Source organism: Leptopilina boulardi, unplaced genomic scaffold, assembly GCF_019393585.1.
Source record: "Leptopilina boulardi isolate dan_hultmark-lab unplaced genomic scaffold, ZJU_Lbou_2.1 LbouV2_324, whole genome shotgun sequence".
Classification (NCBI taxonomy): domain Eukaryota; kingdom Metazoa; phylum Arthropoda; class Insecta; order Hymenoptera; family Figitidae; genus Leptopilina; species Leptopilina boulardi.
This window is the reverse complement of record NW_026137890.1, coordinates 1,071,067-1,095,967: the sequence shown is the minus strand read 5'-3', so window position 1 is coordinate 1,095,967 and position 24,901 is coordinate 1,071,067. Positions and strand designations below refer to the sequence as shown.

Genomic DNA, 24,901 nt, shown 5'->3' with positions numbered 1-24,901 from the left:
TCTTATCAATTATGAAAGTTAAACTTAACCTAAATATAATCTTATTTCTAACTTAATACTAATGAAGTATTGAATTAAATACAACGTAAATAACATTTTATACATTTATTTTTTTCAATATACAATATTTACACTTGTTTTATTTTAAATTCAATATGGTTGTATGGACCACCAACATATTTTAAACGTAATTGTCCAGCATCAATTGTTTCTTTCATTTGTTCGAAGTATATCGAGTCATCAGTGAACATTGGTACAAATCTTGAAGGTAGGAATGTATTGAACTTTTTATCTACCTCAACAACAATTTTTTCCCCATATTTGGTGTTGACTACCTGGATCTTTGTAATTGGATACTTATGTCCAGGAGTCAATTCGGAGAACGGCTTCGTTGGCAAAAATGCATCCATACGGCCAATGGCGTTGATTTTACTGAGATCCATTGCTACTGTGAACAAAAGAAGAATTAGCAAAAATGCTTATGGACCCTATATTTATACTCTAAAATTTTGCTCGTGCATGCGCAATAGACTTTTACCCCCTACTCTTGCTATTTAACCCCACTCCTTCTTGTACGCATGCGCAGTTCTTTTTTGCTTTTTCTACGCATGCGTGATACCTCCACCACTCCAAAGTTAGCCACACCCACTTTGTGACGTCATAAGACAAGTTTATACGTGCTTAAACTCGTTAAAAATAGCTTAAACATATAATAAAGATAATAGGAAGGTAGGGTAAATTAACCCTTTCATGGCCAGTGGGACACATACGTCCCACCTACTTCAAAAAATCATAACTTTCTTAAAACTTAATCGATTAACTCCACTAAGATCTCATTTTGAAGGGGAGGGATAGAGTAACAAATGTAAATACATGTATTTTTTTAAAAAACTACCCTCTTTGAAATACACCCCTTCAAAAAACCCGAAAAATGAGAAAAATGAAAAAACAGGTATAAATTTCAGAAGAAATTTTTTTTTCAGGCTTTCATAGTAACATATGTTTAAAAATATTGCAACCTTTGTAAAAAAAATTAATATTAAAAATTCAACCCGAGGGTGCAGAAAAATAACTAAAACTACCCCTAAAAACCAAAACCTTTAAAAATTAATAAATTCGCTTGAAAATTGTTACTTGGGGGTTTTCGGGGGCGCTGATTACGAATCCGATGTCCGTTTTCAAAATTGCAAAATAATGCTGGTGTCATTATTGCCTATTAATTTTGTAGCTTTTAGTGCCTGTTGTTAGGAGTTTAGTATGAAAATGAAAATTACAGACCCAGGCTCAATCGGTGAGGTAGTGGGAGAACGCTACACAGAGAAAACGAAACGACGCGCTGATTGCCTTATAACAGCAGTTCCACATGGGAGCTTCTTTGCTACTGTCGTACCCCCCCCTTTCATTTACCCAATGTACTCCCCTCTACGCCATCGTGGAGGGGAGTGCATTGAGTATGTACTCAATGCATTTCTCAATATGATAATAATCAGTGAAAATTATTTTTTTGATTGTTGAAAACTGAATTCAGTATCTTATAACTTATGAATTAGGGGTGGATTTCAAGGGTAGGGGGTGAGTTTATTATTATTATCTATATCTGTGAAACATTGAAATACTTTTTTACAATTCAGAAGCACTTAGAATCCATATAATTTTTTTCATTTATTCACAAAAACATTTATCATTAAGGGGTGGTTATTTGACTTAAGGGTTGTTTTTTAGGGGTTGTTTATATTCAGTATTAATACTTAGTTATCATAGAAAATTTTTTTTTCATATTTTCGAAAATCAGTGAAAATTATTTTTTTGATTGTTCCAAACTGAGAATAGTTATGAATTAGGGGTGGGCTTCAAGGGTAGGGGGTGAGTTTATTATTATTATTATTATCTATGTCTGTGTAACTTTCAAATAATTGTTTATAATTTAGAAGCAATTAGAATCTATAGATTTTTTTTAATCATTTACAAAAACTTTCACCGTCAAGGAATGATTATTTGACTTTAAGGGTGTTTTCAAGGGGTTATTGATCCTTTTCAATTTTTAAGCAACCAGGCAATGTTTATAAATAAATAAAAAGTAGATAAGAGCTGAAAAATATTTAATTCATCAATTTGGTTAAATATCAGTTTTTTGGGGTAGTAATGTACCGTGGGGGTGGTTTTAAGGGGTGAGACATGTTAAAAAAATTTTTTTCTCATACTGAATACTTTAGTAATTAAATCTAATATACATTATAAGTCTAAAGTAACGACAAAAAACTCGGCCATTAAAGGGTTAATATAAAACATTTTAAATACATTTTTATACATTTATTCATTGCATATAAAATTTTCACAATCATTATAAAAGTCTTTTAATGTACAATTGTTGTCAACTTCATAATTATTTTCTATATTATTTCGTAGTACATTTGATCAACCAATTTCGTGGTTTGTACATGTAGATGAATTATCTACATCTAAACTTTTTAATGATGGACATTTGAAATCATCTAAATTAAATACGTTTAAAGTATATTTTTCCAGCCATCTTTGTTTTTCCAAACCTTTTACGTAAACAGTAGGTGTACCAATTAATACTTCTTTTACTATAGGTTGTAATTCTTCATAAGGTATGTCGCCGGCAGCCCAATCGATACCATGATAATTATTTGTCAGCCATCGATTCTCACATTTGTATCTTGCTGGTAATCGACTCCAGGCGTATGGCGGCTCGAAGAGGTAGACCAATGAATGAGCATCTTCTTGAAGAGGTAGAATAGCCAGCTCCTTGATGACAAACTCGTTGTAGGGTCTTTTGAAACATTGGATATCTACAACGTACGACATGATATCTGTAACAGAGGAATGACCCAAGCTGCATAGAACTGCTCTTTTTATAGTCACTCCTCCCCACCACTAACACCCTTTCCTCTCTTCTGATTGGCTATTACAACCACCAATCATGATACTTTTTTAACAACGCCGCTGATTGGTGTATATTGGATAATACGATCATGAATTATTTAACAGTATGCAGCTGTATTATTGGGAAAATTATCACTAGCTTCAATTTCCAGGCGTACATCTACAGATGACTGTTTTAAAAATTCGTTTTGTTTTGAACAGTCTATGACAGCTAGTGGTGCATAATCTTTAAAGTTATTTCTGTTTAGCAAAGGCTCAGGTTCTTTTCCATAGTATGATGATTGAAAATTACAATACATATCATAAAGAATAGAAAATTGACCTTGATTAAAATTTAAATTCAAATTACCATATGGATAGTATTGTGAGTTTAAGTAAAGTTTTACATTGGTTAAATTACAATCATCAAAAATGTTGGCATACCTTGTATGATTTTCTTTTCGGTTTGTTTGAAAACCAAGAATAAGATATCTAGGTTTTTCAACTTGAGTTGAAGTTTTTACAGTCCATATGTGTTTTCGTGTAGCAGGAATCATAGGATATTCATACAAGTCCCATGCTCTGAAACTCATCGTTATAGGTGAATCTTTTTCAGTGTATTTTAGTAATTCAATTTTTTGTCGATCACTAACAAATAAATATGGAATCATCCATTCAATTTTATTAATTACAATTTTGAATTCTTCACGCTCTAATCCGTCAATGTTAACTATAGCATTAAGGTCTGTACGAGATCTTGTTAAAATAAGTTCATGTTTTGCATTTACAACAATCTTTCGATAGTCCTCAGCAAATCCAAGAATCATATTTAGTGGTATATTTACATCAAAATATCCATCAGTATTAGTTACACTAGTAGCATCATCAAAGTCAAGATAACCTGCATTCTCAGCATAAATCATCTGATTAGGTGTTTGAGAAATGTATGATTTCATAGTTGTCGTTAGACCAACATTTTTACAATGATTAGTTTTAACTAATCTTCCATGTACATGTAATGTACTTTTAGAGGGAAGAATGTACAAATCTTGATGTTTAACAGCAATTCGAATCTCATCACTATTATTAAATGCTGATAAAACATTCGGTTGATGAGCATGAATTTCATAGTGTGCTAGAGAGTTATCATATTTTACTAGACTTAGAATATTTAAAGTCTCTTCCATTTTTATTACAACAGAAAAAGAAAAATATGTGGATTATTAGTTTTTCTTTCTTTGATTTTCTTGATAAACTCGTAGACCGAGCTGCTTCAGGAAACGTAAATTCTGAGGTGTTAGCCTCTTGCGAACTGAATGAAGACTGAATGATTTCTGACATGGTGACTCGTTTATATAGTTTCCACCAGTTTTTTTAAGAAATATAATACAGATTACACTGACTTAACGTGTAATCGAATTGTTATAGTTTCACCTCGAAAATATCATGCAGGAACAACTGGAAAAAATTCATCAATTGTGTGTACCTTTTTATTGTTAATGTATGCACCAGTAGTAATATTACATTCAATTCTAATAGAATTTATTTTGAGAATGGCTACTTACTTTGTGAGTACTTTTTATTTCACTACGTAATGTATTATTGTTTGGTTTTATAGTTATACTTTTAACTCCATCTGTAATAGAATTTTGAATATATTTTTCAATATCTTCAATTTCATAACTACCAGGGGGTATAGTAATTACTTGATTATCAATATAAAATTTATTTTTACCCTCATCAATATTAGGAATTGAATTGAAAGTTAACAATTCAACTAAGCCAAGTACATAATTTCTATTAGGCAATAGTTCTATTGGAGGAAAATATTCAGCCTCCAGAATAGATGAATTGCCAGAGATAGTTAAAGTAAACGATTCATGCATGATGATGATTTTTTCTAAACTGATTAGGTTAAATAAATACCATCATTTATATAGAATATATTTTTGTATGATTTCAAGTTGTCCACATAAAAACTTAAGACATAAATGACCACATTGAAAAGTATTATAATCTTGATAATTTTTATGATTGTATTGTATTAGAGTATTATAACCTAAATTTATTTATATTTATTTACTCTCCCTGCATAGCAGGGTTCGAGGATCCAATTACATTGTTCTTAAATCTAATTACACTAAACTTAAAACTAATACAAAAATCTTACAACTATCGCAAGAACGCAAAAATTCTCTCTCTCTCTTTCAATTGCCTGGGCTTCCGTTTCCTGTTTTTTAGCCCATTTTGGCTTTCTCGGGAATTCCCCTTGCAAGTAAAACAAAATCTAGTTTTTTAACGCCCACTCCATATCTAATTTCCCTGTGCAATCTTCCTTCTTTCATCCAAATCTTCCATCCATGTCACACCTTGACCGCTTTCATCCAAAATCCAACTAATTATCTCACCCATTCCCCAATCATCCTTCCACACATTCATTCATCTTCCACACCTTTCCAGCACATGTCCCCAATCTTCCACCTCGTACCCACATACCCTGCACATTTTCTCCTCATTCCTTAACCAATATCTACACGCATTCACTCCCTCACCCATTCTGAATCTAACCATCCTACTCCACTTTGACTCCTTTCCTTTGTCATCTAGATATTTTGGCACCCCAACCCTCTTCACCATCTTGTACCATATGTTGTACCTCGACCTTAATATCTTTTGCCATCTTTCTACCTTATCCATCTCTTTCCAATTTCCCTCCAAGCCATACCAACCCCTACCTTCCTTTCTCGCCTCCTTTACAACCATTCCTCTCTCGACCTCCCATTTTGACATTTCTTTTTCCCCCCTTTCCTCCCTTTCCACTACCATTTCTCTGCATCTTTGAGTAAATTGATTCCCCCTTCCCTCCCTTAACTTCTCCTCAAAACCCCACGCCCTCCTCCTTTGCCTTACCAACATTTTTTCCCTACCCAGCTCCTCCCTAAGCATGTAACCCAGACAACTTCTACTCACTTCCATCGTCCATCTCATATACCTTTCACTCATGCTCTCCACTTTCTTTCTTTCCTTCCATTCCCAAATTTCCACACCGTAACATATTACCGACCACACCAGCACATCAAACAACCACATTCTTCTTCTCCAGTCATCCTTAAACCTCCTTTTTCCAATTCCGCATACCTGCCCCAAAATCTTACCCGCTTTTTCCAACCTTCTACTCACATGCAATTCCTGACTCCCATTCGATTTAAACCAATAACCCAAATAGCAAAACTCATCCACCTCTTCCACACTCTTTCCATTCAACTTCCATACTTCTTCCTTACCTTCTTTCCTATTCCTAAATCTTAAAACCTTCGTTTTCTCTACATTCACGCACAGATCCTTACCCGACACATACTTTTCAAACTCTCTCATCATCAGTCTCATCCCACTCTCACACTCTGCCAGCAACACAATATCATCCGCATATGCTAACGAGTAAATCCTACTTTTTCCCAGTACCACCCCCCCTTTACCTCTTCCCCTCAGCTTCTCTTCCAGGTCTGCCATCAGTAAACTAAAAAGCAAAGTACTCAACGGGCAGCCTTGCATTAACCCTCTTCCCATCCAAAAAATGTCCCCGAATATATCCCCCACCCTAACCTTTGTCCTTGCGTCCTCATATCTCTTTAATCGGCTCAATGAGATCCCTGTCTATCCCTCTTTCCTTCAATGATTTCCATAACACCCCCCTGTTAACTGACGGAAACGCCGCCTTAAAGTCGACAAACAACGTCACCAGCTTCCCCCTCTTCTGCCCCAACCTTTTCCCCACTAAATAATTTAAGGAGTAAATGTGATCCAAGGTACCCATCCCCCTTCTAAACCCCGCCTGGTTTTGTGGAATTCCACCCCCTCTACACACACACCTCCACCCTTCGCCTCAAAATCTCCGCGTACACCTTATACCCCACCGGCATTAACGTTATTCCTCTATACTCTTCCACTCTTTTACCTTCCCCTTTTTTAACCAGCGGCACAATCACTCCCGTTTTCCATCCCTCTGGCCACCCTTCCCCCTTCCACACCTTGTTAATAATCCCCCACATCTCCTTCCTAATTACCCTACCCCCATACTTTAAACATTCCGCTTCCATGCCATCTAAATCAGCTGCCTTATTTCTTTTCCGCCTTTCAATTGCTCTGTCTACCTCCTCCTCCCTTATTCCTCCAATCCCTTCTTCCTCTATCAGTACTCTTTTTTCCCCCACGACTCTTCCATCTACCCCCCGCTAAGTTCCTTAAAATATCTGGTCCATTCCCTCATTCCTATGCTTCTATCTACCCTACCTTTTCTGCTTCTCTCTTTATTTATAATTTCCCATTCCCTCCCCTCCCTCACTGCCCTCTCCACCTCTTCCATAAATCTTCTCTTTTCCTCTTCTTTTTTCCGCTCCAGCATTTTCTCATGTACTTTTTGTCGTCTCTTATATTCCCTTCTGTTTATGCAACCTTTCCTCCACATTTTGATGCTAACCCTCATTTCCTCCTTACTACTTTCACACTCATTATCCCACCATCCCCTCTTTGCTCTATCCTTTCCTCCTTCCTGTGACTTCTTATCCTTGACTTTTTCTAGGAAACCAACCATCCTTTCCACTCTTTCATCCACCCCGTCCTCTTCCCATGCTCCTATTATAACCTAAATAACTAACAAGTTCAAATGGTGGTTGAAGATAACAAAACTGTCAAAGTATTCATCTTTATTATTAACTTTTTTATATGCAACCCAATGGGTTCCAGAACCATCTTTATCATCTAAATTAATAATAGCTGATTCATTTTTTCGCGGCCCTGTTGTCGGCAATTCATTTCGCATAAAAGCCCCTCTAAAGTTAGAAATTTTCAAGTCTTTAACATACTTGAGCAACTCAAAGTCATGTAGTGCACGTTTAGGAAGTATCAAAAAAAATTTTTTTTTTGAACACTTTTTTATTCCTTGTCCTCTTTGATAAGGTTTTAAATGAAGGCCTGATCCTTTTGACAACGGTTTTAAATGAAGACCTAATCCCTGACGATAGGCTTTCAAATGGAGATTTTTACCAAGTGCAATATCTTCCATTGCTTTATTATGGCGGTGAGCTTCTTTTAATTTATCTTTTGCTGCAGTTGCACTATTTACAGCTTTTGATACACCTGCTACACCTCCAGTAAGTGCTCCAAGGGCGCTTAATCCAGCAAAAATTGGAATTAATAGTAGTAAACCACCAATTTTTGAAGGTACAGGCAAGATGCGCGGTGCTTAAATTTTCTTTCTTCCTCCTGCATTTCTAACAGCTTTCCGAGCAGTTTCAATGGCACTTTTAATTGTTGATTGAGCATCATTACCAGGAATTATGGATTTTCTAGCTGCATCTACAATTTTTCTGAGGCCAGTTAGTTTTTTAGAAGATATCTTTTTTTTATTCCTTCCACCCAAGCTTAATTTTGACTTTCTCTTTCTCCTAACTCCCATACCCAATTTTGATTTAACTTTCATAGTACCAGATATAGCTAAAGCAGCAGCTTTTTCTCCTATATTGGAATCATTTGCTGTAATACGTTCCTACGCCTTCTCAACTAAAACTCTATCAGCAACGTTTCTTGCTTCTACGTTTTCTCGATTTTTCGAATATGAGATATCGTGCTCCTTACAAGCGGCGTCCAGAAGATTAATACCCGGATCACCTTTTTGTAGACGTTTTGCTGACTTTGTGCCTGGTCCACAATATTGATAACCAGGCAGATGTAATTCAAATGGTAACTTATTTATAAGACTATTAACTAAACCTTTCCCTCGAGAGCGATGATGAATAATCATACCTTACTCTATGATAGTTTAAAATAGAATGACTGAAAGGTTATATTAGAGCTTCATTTATACCTTTTACAACAGTCTACATCAGGATGCGATTTAAGGAACAACCTTATAAGCTGCCAGTCGTAAATCTGGACTCAATTGTTGAACAACAAGAGAAGAAAGTTAAGCGTCATGGTAGTTTATTATCAGGTAGTATTCCTGCAATTTTCTGTGGCCCATCAAATTGTGGAAAAACAAATGTATTACTGTCTCTAATTCTAGATCCTAATGGTCTCAGATTTGACAACATTTACTTATACTCAAAATCATTACAACAACCAAAATATAAGTTCTTAGAACAAGTTGTGAGTAACGTTGATGGAGTTGAATATTTACCATTTAGTGATCATGAAGAAGTAATTGCTCCTAAAGATGCAAAACTAAATTCAATATTTATATTTGACGATATTGCTTGTGAAAAGCAAGACAACGTAAGGGCATTCTTTTGTATGGGTAGACATGTTGACGTTGATTGTTTTTACCTCTGTCAAACATATGCTAGAATTCCTAAACATTTAGTACGTGATAATGTCAATTTATTAGTCCTTTTTCGCCAAGATGAGAAAAATTTAAGACATGTGTATGATGATCATGTTAATACTGACATGACATTTAATCAATTTCGAGAGTTATGTTCAACATGTTGGAATTCAGACAAATATGGCTTTGTAGTAATTGATAAAGATTCTAGTTTGAATGATGGAAGATATAGAGAATAGGATTCGACAGTTTTCTAATACTATAAATACACTATAATTTTTAAAATATTGTCAGTGTTGTTTTAAAACTTGAAATATCAACATGTTTCATAAAGAGAAAGAGTATCTACATCAAATTGCTAAAGCTAGTAAGACAATTAGACGGAAGCATCGTATGTTGAAATTAGGAAAGGAAGCTGCTGAAAATGTTTTGAATGAAACTTTTAAGCCAGTAGTTCAACCTTTATAAAAAATTATTAACTTGACAGATTATAAACATAAAAATGTTAAAATTGAAAAGAAAAAAGATATTAAAAATAAAGCTGAATCAGATGATGATCATGATGATAGTGATGATGATATAAATTATATGAGTACTGATGATGGTGAAACACTAAAACCCGGATCTGACATTGATAAATTAGTTAGTAAATATATATTCTTGATAAAACATAATAGAAAACAATGTTTGGATATGATATATGGAGTACGCAAAGCTAATGATGGTTCCCTTATGATTGGTAATAAAACCATAATCTTTAAAAATCACATTGTAGATATTGAAGATAAACGTTTTAAAATTACCTCTGGGTTATTAGAACTTTTATTTAAAAACAAACCTGAAAAATCATACATTAGTGATCATGATATGAATAATTATAAACAAATTCTTACCACCTCCAATGCACATAGAAAAAACTATAGTTCCTCTAACTCTATTCATAGCGATAGAAGTTTTAAATACATGAATATTATATCAAAATTATTTCCTTCTACAAAAGAGTCATTTATAAGTGGTAGTTCACTACCTAAATTTATGATTGCGAATAAAAGTTTTAAACCAGATTATATTTATTGGGATGATCCAAATGAATTGGTTGATCGTCTTCGATTACTTATGGCATCTCAAGAAGCTGACAATACTAGTCATAATAATGAAATTATGTCAATTATTGAGGAATTACGTGAGGCTAAAATCATATATTAAGGTGTGCTTTAGTAAATGTCATTCATTTCAATAATAAGCATTGATCTGTTCGGACATCCTCTCAGTCAAGGAGGAACAGTAATAGCAAGACGTGGACCTACTGGAGTTGGACTTAAAGTTAATTCAAGTGAACACTTTGATATAGATAATAAAAGACTTTGTAACGTTAAGGACGCTGAAGAACTGCATGATGCAGTAAATTTAAGACTTGCACAAAACATTGTAAAAAACGAAATAAAAACTATTTTCCAAGTTACGTCACCATTAAGATCATCTATTGATGACTTGAATCTTTTTATGCCAATTATTGAAGACAGAGTTAACGAAAAACTAAAACAAATTGAATCACAGCAAAATTTATAATTAATGCAGCTAAATTTATTAAAGAATGATAGCTGATAAAAAGTTAACAGTAGTAACTGAGCACAGGCTAGAAAAAATTTCCATCGCCGTCGCGTAGAAATGCGTGATATTGATGTGTTTGAGAAAAGCCTTATTGAGGGGATGGTTCTTTAAATTAAAATGAGAAATCGGGAATTAGTGAGATGAGAAAGGGTGCAGAGAATGTCAAGGTTTAACACAAAAATTTAACTGAATTTATTTTATAATCTATTTAAATTACACTGCTTTGTACAACGTGATTTGCGGAGTGGTGATTTACTTTGGGTTTGAGAGCGTCCTTTTAAAGTTTAATTAAATCAATTGAAAACACTTTGATTTGTGAACGATTTTTATTATTTAGAGAATATCCGCGTCTTGCCTGTGAAAGGTACCGACAAACTTAAAATGTAATCTCGAGAATTTAATTACATCTACTTCGACCGTCGAATTAGTGAGGCGTCCGTAAGAGTACTTAGCTTGGTTGGCTTGATGAAAGCACGAGGCACACCGACACCGATACATGACCACGAGCTGCTGCCACCATGCGGTGAACGCAATTTAAAAACCTATTACGCGATTTAACACAACACTGAACATTTTCCCCCCCCATCGGCGACGGAGTTGACGATGTCCTTGTGGTGAAAGGTCCTTAAGTGTTGTCGTCCTTGTGAATTGGGAGAAGCACTAATTTAGTGATCGGTCGTTTGAGAGTTGATGATGAGGTCCTTAGTGTAACAACTCTCGTGAGTCCATCCTGGCCAGGGTGTAGTTCAGTGACCCTGGCTAAGGGCCATTTTGAGGGTGGGAAGCGCTCGTCCGAGAGAAGGACAAGAGAACCAACCTTGATTTGATGAGAGGGATGGTGCCATTTCGAAATGGTGAGTTGTTGTTGCAGATAACTGGAAGACCATCTTCGCCAGAAATACTGCATCCTTTGTTGAACAAATTCCCATCTCGACAACCTTGACCTTGAGAAATCCAATAGAGTAGGTTCCGGGTATGTGACGAGCGTTGAGCCTTGAAATAAAAGTAGCCAAGTTGACTCGGAGATGTTGAGATTGGGAGTCGAACAATGTATCGCCCCATTGAATCCCTTGAGTGAGTGACCTTGAAATGCTCCTCGCATTCCTGCTCTTGTTTGCTCAGTAGATTTTGTTGATCCACCACCAAATGATGGACTCTGATTCCTTGTTGAGAATACAACTGGATAGGGCCTAAAATGACCCATCCAAAGATGGTGAGTTGTGCAATTGGGGCAAAAGACGGACTTTAATGATTTCAGTTTTGATTATTTGCCCATAATAATCAGCTCCAATAATGAGGTTGACCGAACTAGGGGTTCAGAATTCAGGATCAGCAAGTTGCAGATTTTGAAGGTGAGGCCAATTGGAAGAGGGAATATTGCTGGAAGGGAGAGTGGACGACAATTTTCGCAGGATGTGGGCTTTGATGAAAACTGAGTTTGAGGAAATTATTGATTTGAGGGTAAAGGATACTGAACCTCGAGTTTGTCCTGATTGAGTTGCTCCGATTCCGATGATTGAGATTGTTGATTTTTCCTTGGTTAAATTGAGAAGATGAACCGTAGATTCCGCAATGAATGAGAACTCCGATCCCGTATCAATTAATATGCGTACCGGATGAAGAGTTGCTTGTGTAGAGAGGAGAAATGCTCGAGCAGTGGCGAGGAGAACCACTGGTCTTGTTTGAAAACCCTTATCGTCCTCATGAGAAGGTTGAGTTTGTCATTGGTCCTTGGACTGTTGAGATGAGTTGCGAGATGATCCACGATGAGAAGTTCCTTGTTCTTTAGAAGTTGAGGTGTTGCCCTTGAGTTGAAGAGAATTAGCCTGGTGGATCATTGTGTGATGCTTACCATCACACTCTCGACATCTCTTCGTTGTTTGGCAAGAATTGGCATTGTGCCTTCCGAGACAATTGAAGCAGAGACGCTGCTTGATGACAAAGCACCTTCTTGCCTTGGTGCTCATATCTCGGAACTTTTCACAATGCACGATGTAATGCCCTTGTCCACAAGCAGAGCAAATATAATTGCCGGTTGAGTCTGATCCTTGAGTTGATGCGGTGAATGCCTTGTGAGGGGCCCCCTTTTGCGAAACCTTAATGTTTGCCGATGAAGTGGTCTTTGTTGCTTGCGAATAGTTTGATATGCTCTCCAGAGCACGAGCCCTCCCAGTGAGAAACTCTTTAAGCTGCTTGTAGGTGGGGGGGTCAGTACTAGATCCTAATTCCACCTCCCACCCTTCTCTCGTGTGAGTGTCCAATCTCCTGGTGATATGATGGACCAAAATATGATCCCACTTAGTTACAGGAACACCGAGAACTGAGAGAGCATCAAGTGCTTCCGTAGTAGAAGTGAGAAGAGCGTTGAGACTATCCGCCGACTTTGGAGTAATCACCGTGGTCGCCATCAAGCGATCGAGATGAGACGAGATGAGAAGTCTTTTGTTCTCGTATCTGGACACAAGAGTGTTCCAGGCAGAGGTAAATGAATCTCCTGAGACCGGGAGATTTGAGATAATCCTTGCAGCCTCCCCTGTGAGACTGGTTTTGAGATAATGCATCTTCTCAACATTGGTGATTTGCTCGTTGCTTATCACCATTGATGAGAAGAGATCCTTGAATGAGGCCCAGCTAGAGTAATCTCCAGAGAAGATTGGCAATGTGATTTCCGGTAGTCGTTGACGAGATTGAGTAACTATCGGTGGACCAGGAGTGACGAGACCTTTCGAGTTTCCTTTGCGGCACAAGCAATGATTCCCTGGCCTTGTTATAACAGCGAAAACCTTGGTCAAACAAGTCCTCTTGAAAGTATGCATGACGGAGGAGTTTTGCCAAGCCTTGAGAGATGAGAAACTCATGCGTCTAGTAGAATTGGTCCCATACCTCCGCTAAAGTGTCGAGTTTCAATTCGAGGTAGTCCATTGCGTCGCAGTAGTGTCTACTTTCCGCCACAGTACAGATTTCTTCGATTTGCCTGAATCGAGTTCTTTGAGACAGCACCTTGAGATCAAGTTGAGCACTGGTCATTTTGGTTGAGGTAGATTCCTTGCCTATTCCTTGATCAGAGAGATTTGAGAGTGAGCTTTGCCTTGATGGGACCGGAACAATCAGTTCTTGCTGTTGAGTGTGATGTGAGGTGGAAGCTTGAGTCAATTGATTGATGTCAATAGCTTGGTGGGGTTGACAATCAATTTGATTTCTTGCTCTTTGGGAGTTTCCTATGTCTCGATGAATTCCTCCTTTTCATCACTCGAATTGTTGGCTGAGTGAGAATGGCTATCATCCCCGTAAGTCGACATGATGAGAGAGTACCGTTAGAATTAATTATTTGTAAGTCTGATGAGAAGAAACCGAATTGAACACTGTATTACTCTGAGAAACTCAGCTGTCACTTTTCACGTACGAGAGAGTAGTTGAGACGTCCGATCACACGCGCCAGAGAGAGAAACGCAATGTTCGTGATAGGGGACACTAGAGATCTGAGAGAGTCTTACTGCTGAACGCGCACTTAACTTGTACAGGCGGCACCACGAAAGTAGGGAGAGAGAGTCCAAGATGGCGAGAACTGCTGCCTGAGGAGCGGATCACTGTACGTGATGGTACGCACGGCGTTCGCGCAGAAAGTCAAGGGGAAGCGTCTGAGAGACTGTGCCGTGGGGGAGCGAGAAAGCCAATATGGCGAGCACTGAGAGAAATGCCAAGGCGTGCACGCCGGTTACCACGAGACGCGAACCTGTTGCACTAAAATGAGCACCCCAATGTTTTGCACTGAAACTCTCACTCACTTTTAACCGATTATCCGGCTCGAAGGACCATAATGTTTGAGAAAAGCCTTATTGAGGGGATGGTTCTTTAAATTAAAATGAGAAATCGGGAATTAGTGAGATGAGAAAGGTTGCAGAGAATGTCAAGGTTTAACACAAAAATTTAACTAAATTTATTTTATAATCTATTTAAATTACACTGCTTTGTACAACGTGATTTGCGGCGTGGTGATTTACTTTGGGTTTGAGAGCGTCCTTTTAAAGTTTAATTAAATCAATTGAAAACACTTTGATTTGTGAACGATTATTATTATTTAGAGAATATCCGCGTCTTGCCTGTGAAAGGTACCGACAAACTTAGAATGTAATCTCGAGAATTTAATTACATCTACTTCGACCGTCGAATTAGTGAGGCATCCGTAAGAGTACTCAGCTTGGTTGGCTTGATGAAAGCACGAGGCACAACGACACCGATACATGACCACGAGCTGCTGCCACCATGCGGTGAACGCAATTTAAAAACCCATTACGCGATTTAACACAACACAGAACATGATGACACCTGGCAAGCAGATTTAGTTGAAATGCTACCTTATTCAAAAATAAACAAAGGTTACAATTATTTACTTACAGGTATAGATATTTTATCCAAGTATGCTTGGGCTGTTCCAGTAAAAAGTAAAAATGGAAAAGATGTGACTAACGCAATGAAATTCATATTTGAAAAAGGACGTATTCCAAAGAACCTTCATTCCGATAAAGGTAAAGAATTCTACAATTCTCAATTTGAAGCTTTAATGAAAAAGTACAAAATTAATTTTTATTCAACATACAGTAACTTGAAAGCATCTATTGCTGAAAGATTTAATAGAACACTTAAAAGGAAAATGTGGATGCAATTCAGTTTACGAGGAAATTACAAGTAGTATGATATATTACCTAACCTCATTTCTACTTATAATGACACAAAACATAGAACAATTGGAATGAAGCCTAAAGATGTTACTGCACAACATGTTGAAATGGTATTTCAATAGTCAAAAAAATTTTATTACAAAATAATTAAAAATTATTTAAAAATTATAAATGAATAAATATTAAAAATTAAATTATACAAAGTAATGAAATTAAAACTAGATAAATTGAATTTCTGAAAATAGTAGAAAGAGAGAGAAGATATCTATAGATAACACAATGAAAATATAAACAGGAAAAATAATAGAAAGAGAAGGTAGATATAAATACGAATTAAGAGAATTATTAATTTAATTTAAATTTAAAGTTTTTTCTTTACAAATAAGAATTTTTATAGATTATTATTCAAAGAATAAATTTATTTAATATTTCTTTTTTTTTATTATTTAGAAAGTAAAATAATAAAAATTATTTTAAAAAATTGCTGAAATTAATAATAATTAAATAAAATTATATGTTATATTAAAATAAAAATTATTTAAAAATTAATGGTAAAAGTTAAATAATTTTAAAATTATTATTTTTTGAGAAATTAAAGATTTTAGAAAAAGAAAATCAGTTAGAGAAAAATGATTGACAGGTAGACAATGGCATTGTTCTTGGCGAACGTTAGAAACGGAATTAGAGAGAAAAAAATATCTCCGTCCGTAGAAAATAATTTAAATGTAATTCGCTATTCGAAAATAGACGCCGCGAAAAATCCAAATAGAGGGAGAAATTGGCAGGAAGAAATACATGGGAGAAGCGCCCAGCGTAAAGTGGTAAGGGAAACTCGCGGATTTTCGCTCAATCAATTTAAAATTCCTTACTCATACACTCGCACATTTTGAATTTTACTTACCCCAGAAAATTAAGGGTAGGGACGCAACTATATAAGCCAAGTAAATGCGTGCTTCTGTCTCTTTTGTCTGAACAGTTTTAAACTGGTAAGAGCTTTCTTCTATATTTTATTATAAAGAAATTTCAGAATTATATAATTTACAAAGTCAAGTCTTTCAAACTTGAGAAGTGCAGATTGTTGGGGGCTTTCTAACGATCTCTACCTAAACGATCTGCATCTCTGGGCGAGAAAGATAACAAGGACAAAATCGTAATTAAAAATAAAATTTATTTAAAATTGTTAATTTTGTGTATACATTAATTTATAAAAGAATAATCAAAATAAAAACATATAATTCGGAAAAAAAACAATGAAGAATACAGTAATAACCAAGTAGGATTAGTTAATGTAAAAAAAATAAAAAATAAACAGTTTAAAAAACAAAAAAAAAAGGTAAAAGATTAAACAAAAAACTCAAAAAAAAGGGTGATCTTATCTTTTCTGTAACATGTAGGCGACAATAAGTTTAGTAAAGGCACTAATATTTGTGTTGAAAAAATCAAAGTCGGATTGCGCATTACTACAAATCTCATTCAATTCATTACACATGACGTACATTGGTGAAATAAAACCTATAGATGAAGCAGGCCTCGGTAAATTAAAAGGTAACTACTTTCTACTGGTTATGCGAGGTACTCTCAAATTAATTATTTTAAGTAATTCGGAACAATCGATTTTATAATTTAATAAAGAATATATAAATTTACATTTGGCGATTGTTCGTCTTTCTTTTAATGTAACAACGTTAAATTTGGTACAAAGCTCCAGATAATCTGACCCTCTAGGCGGATAAAAATTATATTTCCGAAAATTGCAATATTTTAAAAATCGTTTTTGTAGACCTTCAAACATTTAAATATCCTTATCATAGATGGGGTCCCAAAGTAAGGCTAAATATTCGATTTTAGATCTAATGATCGTATTAAATAAAAGAATTAAAACGTCAGTTGACTTAATGTGTTTGGTTGATCGAATAAGGTAACCCAAAGATCTGGACGCTTCTTTATAAATTATTTGTATATGGTTAGAAAAGGATAGATTGGATGAGAAAGTAATACCTAAATCACGTATAATATTTTTCCTAGGAATCAAATCATCGGAAGCCTTGTAATCAAAAAGAAAGACATTATTAGAAGTAGCGAAAGTTACAACGGAACATTTTGACGGGTTAAGATCAAGTTTATTTATATTACACCATTGGAGCAAACTAATAATGTTTTTTTGTAAAGTACGACAGTCTGCATCAGACTTAATAACTGAATAAATTTTTAAATCGTCAACAAAAAGTGAATTATTTACATTGATAATTTCGACGACGTCATTAATGTAAATTGTAAAAAGGATTGACCCAAGTGTAGAACCCTGCGGTACTCCAGAAGTAGGGGTAAAAGGGGGGGAAGAGAAACCAGCATATTGAACAAAACAATTACGATTGGTTAGATAAGAAAAGAGTGTTTTAATAAAGTTACTCAGCAAATTTAAATCTAATAATTTAGAAAATAAAATTTCATGATCAACTTTATCAAAAGCTTTAGAGAAATCTGTGTAAATAACGTCGACCTGAGAGCCCGATTGCAAAGCTTGATTTATAAAATTAGTTAAAGACAGAAGGTTAGTGCAAGTTGATCGTTTTGCAATGCAACCGTGTTGGGTAGGGGAAACAACAGAAGAAAAAGCATTGGTTAAGGTTTTAAGAATTGACTTTTCAAAAATTTTTGCAAAATTAGAAATAATAGAGATAGGTCTATAATTTAGGATATTTTTAACAATACCACTCTTATAAACTGGAACAACTTTAGTATATTTCCAGATTTCTGGAAAGTAACCTGTTTGTAATATTCTATTAAAGATTTGACATAAGATGTCACTCAATATATAACTGCAATCTTTTAAGATAAAGCTAGGAATTTCATCAGTACCTGATGTTAACTTTGGTTTAAGGGATTTTATAGCTTTCAATATTTCGTTGCTAGATAATTGATAAAGTAAAGAAGAATTTGGATTTATGTAAAAATTTAGAAGGTCATTATTAAAAGTAGAAGGATTATAAACTGAAGCAAAATGGGTTGCAAAACCATTAACGACACTTTGTGGATCACTCAAAACAATATCTTTATAATGAAGTTGATCAGGTATACGTGGTTTTTTCTTAGACTTATTTATATGACTCCAAAAAGTTTTTGGATAACTTTGCAATTGGGCTTCAATGCTTGCGTGATATTGTAGAAATGCATAATGAATCCTTTGTTTTATAGAAATATTTAAAAACTGAATTTGAGAGTTCAAATGAGAAGAGTGTGAAATTCTAAATCTTCGATAAAGTGTTTTTTTAAATTTAATATCAGATATTATATCAGTTGTAAACCAGGGTGGAAAAGTATGTCGAAAAACTGTTTTTTCCCGATACTTAGGAATATGAGTGTCTAACACCCGAGTCATTTCTTTCACGAGTAGGTCGCAGGTGCCATCTATATCATTGCAATTATATAAAGCGCTGAAATCCGTAGTAAGTAAGGTAGAATACAGTAATGGATAGTTTCCCTTATGGAAATTATAACGTGGTTTCGAAGAAATGTTAGTATATAAACTTTTAGAAAAATTGTGTGAGGATTTCACTAAATTACATTTAATTTCTAAAGCTGGATGGTATGTGTCAATTTTTACAATGGGGTGAATGGCTTCGAAAATAGTACAATTAAAAGTAGCAAGTACAAGATCAAGTAAACTTCCATGTGTATTAAAAATAGAGTTTAGTTGCCATAAATTGAAAAAAGCATTTAAGTTGCGTAAGGTATTGACTTTAAAGTTGTAAATAGGCATATTTTTATTTGTTGACGAAAAAGCTGGAACATTGAAATCGCCGAGAAAAAGTAAATTAGATTTAAATATGTGATTAAAATCTTTAAGACATTCGAAAAGAATATTAAAGTTGTGTGAAATGATAGACGGCGATATATAAAGTAAAACAATAGTAAGGTCGAAGTTACATATATTAATTGAAAGAAGGCTCACGTAACTATCCAAAATATCAGGTAGTGGTATATGTATAGATTGTACTTGGAGAGACTTGGAGATAGCTAGTAGTACGCCCCCTCCTCTGCTCGACGGTCTGTCGTGGCGAAAGAGATGGAAAGATTGGGAGGGGAATAATTCTTGAGAGTTTACATTAGCTGACAGCCAGGTTTCCGTCAATGCAAAGACTTGATACAATAAAATGTCACTAAAATTTATTATCGAGTTCAATTTTGTATTTAAGCCTCTGACATTTTGGTAATAAATGTTTAAGCACTCGTTGATGGTTGAGTTGGCTCCTTGGTGACGACTATGGTGGGTGGAATTGAAACGATGGTTGGATTCCCTGATATATATTTGATCGTTAGATTTTTTCCTTTGCTTCGTCTCTCGAGGAGTGTTTTTTTTAAATCCTGGTACAAGTTCTGTTGAAGTTTTGTACGGTCCTGAGCAATTATAATTGTTTTGTAATTATCATTCATCTGAAGAATATTTCTTGCCTTTTTAAAAAATTCAAAAATTTGCTGAGCTTTTTCAATAGTTTTACAATAAAGTTTTATAGGGCGAGGATGCAAACGTGCAACGGAAAATTTGCCAATTCTAGAAAGATTTATATTATCCAAAGAAATAGGAGAAATAGGCGAGATGAAATGTAGGAGCTTATTAAAGTTGATTTTATCAGCATCACAGTCAAAATGAGAATCTTTAATAGCTTTAGGAAAACCAAAAATTATCAGGTTAGATTTAGCTTTAAGACGTAGTTCCCACTCAGATAAAAGGTACTCACTTGAAAGAGAATTTTCTGGAATACTGTGTTGCATTTCGTCAACCTTTATCTCGACGACGTCAAGGCGCTCAGTTACAGTAGCGAGATTTTGTTCAACATTAGTGACTCTTAGACCAAAATCATGTATGTCATTTTGTAACGTAGATAGGGCATCTTGATTTTTTTTAAAACCTTTAGAGACTTGAGTTGCCAGTGATTTAATTTCATTGGAAAGAGACAACATGAGATCCGAAGTAGGAGAAGGTGATCTTGATTGTGATGGACCACAACATTTCAAAAAACCACCGTTTTCAGCATAAGGTGTTTTTTTTGCACAGCTAGGATGATAAGGGGCTTTGCACACTGGACAGAAAATTGGGTTGACAACCTCGACGTTACATATACGGCATGCTTTATTGTCTATAGTAAGCAAAAGATTGTCAACTTTAGGTGGCATCGTGATACACAATCGAAAAAGACTATAGGATAAATAGAAACACAGAGTGAGTCAGCCAAGATTGTATCTATAGTTGTATGTGTATATGATATAATATATTCTAACGAGAAATATATATACCACAATGTGAAAATCCAAAAAAAAACACGAAATTGGATTAAATTTCGGTGTTTCGCCACAAAAAAAACAAATTGATAGTGCACAAGATTGATATGATCACGAAACTTCACTTTTTCACTTTAAAGATTTGAGAAAAGATACAATAAACATGAAAATAACTGAGAGCTCAAGGAAACACGTGTACTTAGTTGGTCGCCATTTTTTTGGCGAATAAAAAATTACATAATATATTAATAATCCCCGGATTGAGAGCTTATGAATGCTTCAATGTTGATATTTTAAAAGATCGAATCTCGAAGCTCAGAAAAATTCCGTTAAGACGATCTAAATTTAAAATTGATGACAAAGTGCGAGTTAGCAAATATAAAAATATTTTCGAAAAAGGTTATACTCCTAATTGGACTACTGAAATATTTACAATTGATAAATTGATATCAAGGATTACCAAGATCAACGCATCAGTGGAGGATTCTATGAAGAGGAGCTTCTAAAAGTGTAAAATTCAGACATTTATCTTGTTAAGAAAATTCTCAGGACACGTGGAAACAAAGTTCTTGTCAAGTGGCTTGGTTTCGATAACTCTCACAACACTTGGGAAGACAAAGCAAATGTATAATTTATAGTTAATGTTGAATCAATGTTGAATCAATGTTAAATCAATGTTAAATCAATGTTGAATCAATGTTGAATCAATGTTGAATCAATGTTGAATCAATGTTGAATCAATGTTGAATCAATGTTGAATCAATGTTGAATCAATGTTGAATCAATGTTGAATCAATGTTGAATCAGTGTTGAATCAGTGTTGAATCAGTGTTGAATCAGTGTTGAATCAGTGTTGAATCAATGTTGAATCAATGTTGAATCAATGTTGAATCAATGTTGAATCAATGTTGAATCAATGTTGAATCAATGTTGAATCAATGTTGAATCAATGTTGAATCAATGTTGAATCAATGTTGAATCAATGTTGAATCAATGTTGAATCAATGTTGAATCAATGTGGAATCAATGTTGAATCAATGTTAAATCAATGTTAAATCAATGTTGAATCAATGTTGAATCAATGTTAAATCAATGTTATAATGTATATATGTAAGGAATTTTTAAATAAAAAAACACATGAAATTAAAATACAATTGTTCTATTTATTTCTTTTATCACAGCCTTTACATTTCCTGACATTTTTTCTCGATCTTATCAACTATTTACAAATCGTCGAGATTTGGGATCGCATAGTGACCCCACGGTAGAGTATCAGTACTCCCCGGTAACAAATACCGCTTGTCGTCTTGCGGACTTAAAGATACTTTTACCTGCTTCACAGTTTCAAGAATGTGAAGCCGCGATCGAATATTATATTGTGTTCGAGTTTGAATGTCAAAATCTCGCAGACATTTTACATAATCATCAAATTGAATTGTCTTTTTAACAACGCCGGCTTTAACACCTTTAGCTTTTTTAATAAAATCTTTATCTTCGACGCGTACACTGTACATCTTACTCCGCAAGCCAACAAATTCAGTTACAATTCTGCCGTTGCACTCATCTTTCATGAGGCCGATGACTTTTTTGTTGACTTGCGGAATATCATAAACGTTATTCGCGGGATAATCAGATGTATCAAACTTGTCAATATCTTTTTTCATGTCTTTGTAAATATCTTCATACTTGATTTCGTAGATAAGACTGTCTGTATCGGTATACAGCAGTTTACAAGCATCGCCGTTTTTTTTAACATGTGACCATAATGGAAATCGTAAATTAACGTCTTAGATATATCAATCACACTTAACCCTACATAGATTGGTTTGTTGAGCAGTACCTCGACTTTGCGCAACTCAATAGCAACCAGATCTTCGTCGAAAATCGCTCGACTTTTGAAATTTGGGCGAGAGATTAGAGCTTCAGCTCCATAGCGGCCGAACCATTTTGTGACGAGTTTAATGTCAACATGTTTGCGGACATTTTCCATCGTCTTGCCGTACACTACATTGTTCATAAGCTTAAACAAATTCTTTTCGAACTCATTTTTAGCATTGGTTCGCATCATTGTGTTATAGTCGATGTACGGTTTAAGCCAGGTTGATTGCTTAAACTGCAAGACACGGTGGATTTTCACAATATTAATATCGTTTTCCACAACTTGTTTTTGTGTACGATAATGAATAACATATTTTTCTTTAGGCATGAGAGTGGTTAACAATTTCTCCTGTTTAGACAATGGAGGTTTCTTATTTTCAGCGCAGAATGGCATGTCTTTATGAGTATCATGAATGTCTTTCGGATACTCCAAATCAACTTCCAGGATGTACCCAACAGGGGAATCGTCAGGTACATGAAAATTAAAAGAGTGGCGTTGAAATACTTCAGTCTTACTCAAATTGTTTAAATCTTCATCAGCTGGAAGAAGTAAACTTTCACAGTCGGCGTAAATCACATACGGTACTTTCTCTCTATTTTTATAGTTTTTGAACTTGATAATACTGTCTTTCGGCTTCGGTAGAGTTATTTTACACTCATTCACTTTCTTACAATCTTTAATGTGTGCATTAAGTTTTTCTACAGAATAGAAATAGTGTAGACATCTATCACAGATATGCTTTTTACCTTTATGATTTGACAATTGTTTGAATACTAGCGCAGGTAAATTTTTTATCCATACATAATGGAAATTCAAAAAATCACCACCATCGCATATTACATTTTCTTCATCACTCTCATCCGCATACATATCCGCAACTTATAAGAGATTTACATGTTTATCTCTTTTCTCCACAGTGAGGTGAAGAGGATGTACTGAGAAGTCCCCGTAATATTTTGATAAACCATAGACATTAATCGAAACATCGTTTAATTTTTCAAATTTCGGGACATTTTTTAGTGATACTGGAAAATCTATACCTTCGAAATTCAAGTCATCTTTAAATTCTTTATAACTGGAAACTCGATCACTTCTAACTACATTTGAATGTAAGGCTGAGAGAACCGCCCACTTAAAACATTTATTATCTTCATTTTTCACGTTAATACATGCTTGTTTTCTTTTAATTTATGGAGGTAGATCAGTATATGAGCTTGCACGCAAAGGGTTGTACTTGTTTACATTAATTTCAAGTCTTATAATTGATTGGAGATTCCAATTCCAATTTGAAGATTGGCTGCTTAATGTTCTCATTGAACCAATCATCTAAGAAAGTGGTGGGGAAAATACTTTTAGTCTTAGAGCCAAAAGGTATAGGCTTAACGACCTCCTCACCATTCTCAACCCTTTTAAAATGTGCGATGAGAATACCATACACCAAAATGACGCCATGTTTGTTTAGAGCACCTCTAATGTGATCCTGGAAAAGTGTGGACGCATCGTCCAAAAACGCGCTAATATCAATATGTACAAGATTCAGGACTGCATTGGTGAACAATCTACACGCAAATGCACTCTCACACTCTTCCCAGCGCACACGATTATTAATGTCTGGGTCACGGATTCCAGCGCCATCTACAATGTGAGACTCGAATATCGCGCGAAATCTAATGATGGATTGCAGAATGCTCACAGATCTCTGCTTTTGATGTGTAAAATACATCGATTTAAGGATGCTCGACAACAGATTTTCATGTCTCGAGCATTCTGCAATCCATCGCTCGATGAATACACGTCTTGAGTTGACGTCTCTGAGGAGAGGCACCAGCTCCAGAGCTTACTTGATTAGTGGAATCGTGACGTCACACTCGTCAAGGATGGTTTTGTAGTTCGGTTGCTTGCGCGGTCCCTCGGTGGTTGTGGCCTTCCGCTTCATCTCTACGCTTGAAATCAAACTTACAAGCTATCAAACTTAACCTAAAAGCGCAAACTTAAAATTAAAATACTTAACCTAGAAAAGAACACACTTAACCTAAGAAATATAGAAAATAAATACGATAAACACAAAAAATACAATAAATATCAAAAAATACAATAAATATCAAAAATACAATAAAAATCAAAAAAATTTCAAATAATACAATAAATATCAAAAAGACAATTAGTAAATGGCAAGGGCGACTGCTGCTGCTGGAACACCTGCGAACAGAAGAGAGAATGACTAAATTCGCTCGCGATCTTGAATAT

At 35.0% G+C, this 24,901-nt stretch overlaps 1 protein-coding gene across 1 annotated transcript; it reads right to left on the bottom strand.

The window, feature by feature from the left end:
- Window positions 1-5,325: 5,325 nt before the first annotated feature.
- Window positions 5,326-6,396, bottom strand: LOC127284347 (uncharacterized). The gene has a single exon (XM_051309743.1). The coding sequence runs from the start codon at window positions 6,394-6,396 to the stop codon at window positions 5,326-5,328; it is 1,071 nt and encodes a 356-aa protein (XP_051165700.1).
- Window positions 6,397-24,901: the final 18,505 nt, after the last annotated feature.

Excerpts from the sequence above, each read along its gene's own strand:
- LOC127284347 (XM_051309743.1), bottom strand. The coding sequence starts at position 6,396 with ATGGCAGACCTGGAAGAGAAGCTGAGGGGAAGAGGTAAAGGGGGGGTG.